Below are 4,482 nucleotides of genomic sequence, written 5' to 3'. Positions count from 1 at the left end.
TGACCTTGGAGAAGTTGGGATAGGAAGGCATTGCTGTCACTCTAGAAATTCCAGAGGCATCGTCTGACCCTGGAGAAGTTGGGATAGGAAGGCGTTGCTGTCACCCCAGAAATTCCAGGGGCATTGTCTGACCTTGGAGCAGTTGAGATATGCAGGCATTGCTGTCACTCCAGAGGCATCATCTGACCTTGGAAAGGTGGGGTATGGAGGTGTTGCTGTCACTCCAGAGATTCCAGAGGCACCTTGGAGAAGGTGGGATATGGAGGTGTCGGTGTCACACGTCACCCCAGAGAGGTGGCCCAGCCTAGAGGCCCTGTGGCACCAGCTGGCACTGGGAGCCATCCTGGGAGGTGTGGCCCGAGCTGGTGGGATGTGCTGGGCTCTCCTGGAGGAGATCCTGGTGAATCCTGGGTGTTCTCTCGTGCCCAGTGGGATTTGACAGCACCAAAGCTTCCTGGGTTGTGCTGGGAAAAAACGGGATTCAGCGTTGGGAAAACCAGGCCAGGAGTGCACTTCACCAGGAATTCCAGCAGATGAGGCCACAGGAGACATGGGAATGCCAAGGGGAAGGAGTGACACTTGTGGGACCTCGGGGTGGCATGGAGGGAGCTGTCCCCTCCTTCCATGGGAACGGAGCTGGGGCTGGACCTGGGGCTCAGGAGACACCTGGAAGGACCAAAACTGAGACCTCTGGAGCTTGGAGGGTCTCCATCACATCCGTGAGTCCCTGCATCCCAGCCGTGTCCCTGGATCTGCTCCCAGCTCTGCCTCCAGGTGTTCTCTGGAATCACAGGGGCTCCTTTCTGGTTTCAGGAATCTGGGGGCTCCATCCCTGTGTGGGTGTGGCTGTTCCCAAAGCGCTGCTGGCCCTCAGGAGCTGCTCCCTGCTGGGATGTGGGGACAGGGACATTCCTCTGGGAGCCACCCCGAATGCAGCCCTGGCCCTCTGGGCTGGGATTCTGGGAATTCTCACTGCCCAGAGGGTTCAGGAGACTGAAATCCCAGGGCAGCGGGATCCCAGCACGGGTAAGTGGGGAAATATTTCCCAGGATTTCCCTCACAATTCCCCAAAAATCTCTGTAAATGCACTGGGTCATTAAAAATGCTGGTATTTTCTGTATCTGCTCTGCTGGTTCTGGATTCATCCCGGGGTTTATGGATGGTGTAAATGACAGAGGGTGTTTGCTGGATACTGAGCATTAAAGGGGAAGCAGGAGGGGGTTCAGCTGGGAAGGGGATTGCTGGGCATCCATGGAGCTGGAATATCCTGGATTAACTCAAATTGGGGCTCATCTCCAGCCTCCTGCCCAAATATTCCTGCTCCTCATCCTCCAATCACCCCAAAAATACAAAATGTGGTTTAAAAATCTCCCAGAAAAGGGGGAAGTTTTGTTCTCCTTCATAAAAAGAGCAGGAAAACAAAAGGATCAAATTTAACCAGGAAAAGAGGAACCAGTTATTTATTTCACCTCCTTGCCGAGGGTTTTGGCCACAGCACAGCCCTGGGTGGGTCCTGTGGTGGGAATTGGGGTTGGGGTGGGAAGGAGGAGGTGGGGAATGTCCTGGGGACAGTGGGACAGGGCGGGGTCACCTCCCTGTGGAGCACCCCTGGCTCCAGAGGGGCACAGCTCCACATTCCCAGCGCTGCCCTGTCCCATCCCGAGGCTCCTTGGCATCCGAGCTGGAGCTGTTTACAAAATTAGGATTTTATAAATAGAGTTTCTATATTAACACATAACTCTGTAATTCATCCTACACTGCTGCAGTGCCCTTCAATCAACCAAATCACAAAAGGACTAATTAACAACTCATGTAATGAGATTCACCACATCCAGAGTTGCTTCCTTGTCCAAGAACCATGGAAAAACCCCAGCTAAAATCCCTTTTCTCAGTAATTCCGTGTTCCAGGTTGTCCCTGCAGGTGTCTGGGGGGTTGGAGCTGCAGGTGACACCAAACCCTGGTGAGGCCCAGCCTCCCCTGCTAGTAATTAAAGCCTTTAGAGGTAATTAACTGCTCCTGTTAATGATGGGCTGCGGAGCCTGGGAATGAATCACCCAGTAATCCCTTTGGGAGGGATGAATGCCGGCACGGAGGTATTTCCCTTTTTTTTGGGAATTTCTCAGAAATGTTAATAATTAGGATTGACAGAAAATTACAGAGAGGGAACCAACCTCTGTCTCATTTCCCTGGAAATCTGATTTATCCCTTTTTTTAGAATTTATTTAAGGGATTTAGGGATTCATCCAGAAGGATATTAGGATATTTTTTAGGTCGGGAATATCCTGGTACTGGTGCCATGACTGCCTGCTCCAACTCCCATTTCAAACTGGAAATTATTTTCCTGAGGGAAAGCAGCAGGATCTGCCCTCAAATCCACATCCAGGCAGTGGGATTGGCAGAGACAGGTTTGGGAATGTCTCTGTTAATTCAGGGAGTACATAATTAATGTCATCATTTTATTTGTCATCATCCCCACATCCCCTAAAGCCTGGGAAGCCTCCAGGTGCTGAAATCAGGGAATTGCAGGGGATTGCTGTGGGGATCTAAACATCTCAAAAACTTAAATTCAATGAAGGTAAAAACAGGATAAAAGGGGATGGAATGGAATGGAAAGGAACGGAATAGAATGGAACGGAACAGAACAGAACAGAACAGAATAGAATAGAATAGAATAGAATAGAATAGAATAGAATAGAATAGAATAGAATAGAATAGAATAGAATAGAATAGAATAGAAAGAAGAAATGGAATTGCAGGGAAAGGAGGCCCAGAGGGAACTCCTGGCCAGGTGTTTAAATGGATCTAAACACAAACCTCAGGCCTGGGATGGGAAACCTGGGATGGCAGCAGGCAGGGGAAGGTTGGGTTTGTGGGATAATCAGCACAGGGAGGATGTGGAGCTGCTGGAGAGTCCAGGGGAGCCATGGAGCCAGGCTGGGAGAGCTGGGAATGTTCCCCTGGAGAAGGGAAGGCTCCAGGCAGAGCTCAGAGCCCCTGGCAGGGCCTGAAGGGGCTCCAGGAGAGCTGGAGAGGGACTGGGGACAAGGGCTGGAGGGACAGGAGCCAGGGAATGGCTCCCAGTGCCAGAGGGCAGGGATGGATGGGACATTGGGAATTGGGAATTCCTGGCTGGGCTGGGATTCCCAGAGCAGCTGTGGCTGCCCCTGGATCCCTGGCAGTGCCCAAGGCCAGGTTGGGACACCCTGGGACAGCAGGAGGTGTCCCTGCACACCAGGATCAGCTGGGAATTCCATCATTCCAGGAGAACAGCTCTGCCAGGGCTTCCTGGAGCAGCCTCCTGTCACCAGGACCCTCTGGGTGACACTGTTCCATGTCCACCACTCCTTTGTCACTCCCACTATTCCCTCATCCCACCCTGGCTGGCAGAACATGCTGGGAATCTGCTCATGCCCCCAAAAGCAATGAGGATTTTAATTGCAGTAATTACAGGGAATGGCTCCCCTTGGATTGCCACTGTCACATCGGGATGGATCACAGGGAATCTTTGCCCAATTCCAGCCCAGGGAGAGGCCTCCGGGCAAACAGGAGGGATGGAGGAAGGAGAAATAGGAGAGGGGAAGCTGGCAAGGCTGCTGGATCTCTGAGCCAGGAGGGTTCTGGCAGCATGGCCGGAGTTTGGGATGAATTCCATGCAAAATTTCCTTTAATTGGGTGGGAAAATTAACAGGCATTGTGTCAATCACAGGAAGAAAGGGTGGGGAATAGGAGAAATGGGGAATAGAAAAGAGTAAAAGTGAGAAACTAAATTATTTTCTGGAAAAAAAAAAAGCTGGGATAGAAATACAGTGGCCAGAAAAATCGTTGGGAATCAGTTCTGAGGAAGGTGAAGGGATAATGGTTAAAAACTGAGGTGTGGCTGGGCTTTATCCCATGGTTAAAGCTGCCAATCCAAGATTTTTTCTGGAGCTGATGGCAGCAGTCCTGCAGCAGGAGCGGGTGAGGAGGACCCTTGGATACAGCCTGGCCCTTTGGAGCATCACCAGCCCCCTTCCCACCTGAACTGCTCCATGATTCCTTGGGCATTTATCCACATTTTGGGGCTGCTTTCCTGCTTCCCACCAGTCCTGGATCAGGGCTGAGCTCTGTGGCTTCTCTTAGGGAAATTCTTCCCAGGTGGAAGGGGCTGTGTCCCCTCTGTGTGCTGGCAGCGCTGCGTGTCTGCCGTGGGGATCTAAACATCTTCAAAAAAATGGAATGCAATGAAGGTAAAAACGGGATAAAAGGGGATGGGATAGAATAGAATAGAATAGAATAGAATAGAATAGAATAGAATAGAATAGAATAGAATAGAATAGAATAGAATAGAATAGAATAGAATAGAATAGAATAGAATAGAATAGAAGTGCCCGACCTCCCCTCGGCCCCTCCTGCTTGGTTCTGCTGGAGCCGCTCCGAGGGAGGAGGAGGAGGAGGGATGGAGCCCCGGGGGAGGAAGATGAGGAGGAGGATGATGCCGGGGG

The 4,482-nt window shown here is 51.2% G+C and overlaps 1 protein-coding gene across 1 annotated transcript in view; it reads left to right on the top strand.

Annotated features, from left to right (window-relative positions):
• Window positions 1–3,892: 3,892 nt before the first annotated feature.
• The window catches only part of KCNJ3 (potassium inwardly rectifying channel subfamily J member 3), a gene marked incomplete at its 3' end in the record, with an annotated part of 30,842 nt that continues 30,252 nt past the window's right edge, over window positions 3,893–4,482 (top strand). Inside the window, 1 exon segment of the mRNA XM_005429916.1 lies at window positions 3,893–3,958. Within this exon segment, the coding sequence (XP_005429973.1) occupies window positions 3,893–3,958 (66 nt within the window).

This window comes from Geospiza fortis, unplaced genomic scaffold (genome assembly GCF_000277835.1).
Source record: "Geospiza fortis unplaced genomic scaffold, GeoFor_1.0 scaffold677, whole genome shotgun sequence".
In the NCBI taxonomy this organism is placed as follows: domain Eukaryota; kingdom Metazoa; phylum Chordata; class Aves; order Passeriformes; family Thraupidae; genus Geospiza; species Geospiza fortis.
The sequence above is the reverse complement of the archived record's forward strand: the minus strand, read 5'-3'. Positions and strand labels throughout refer to the sequence as shown.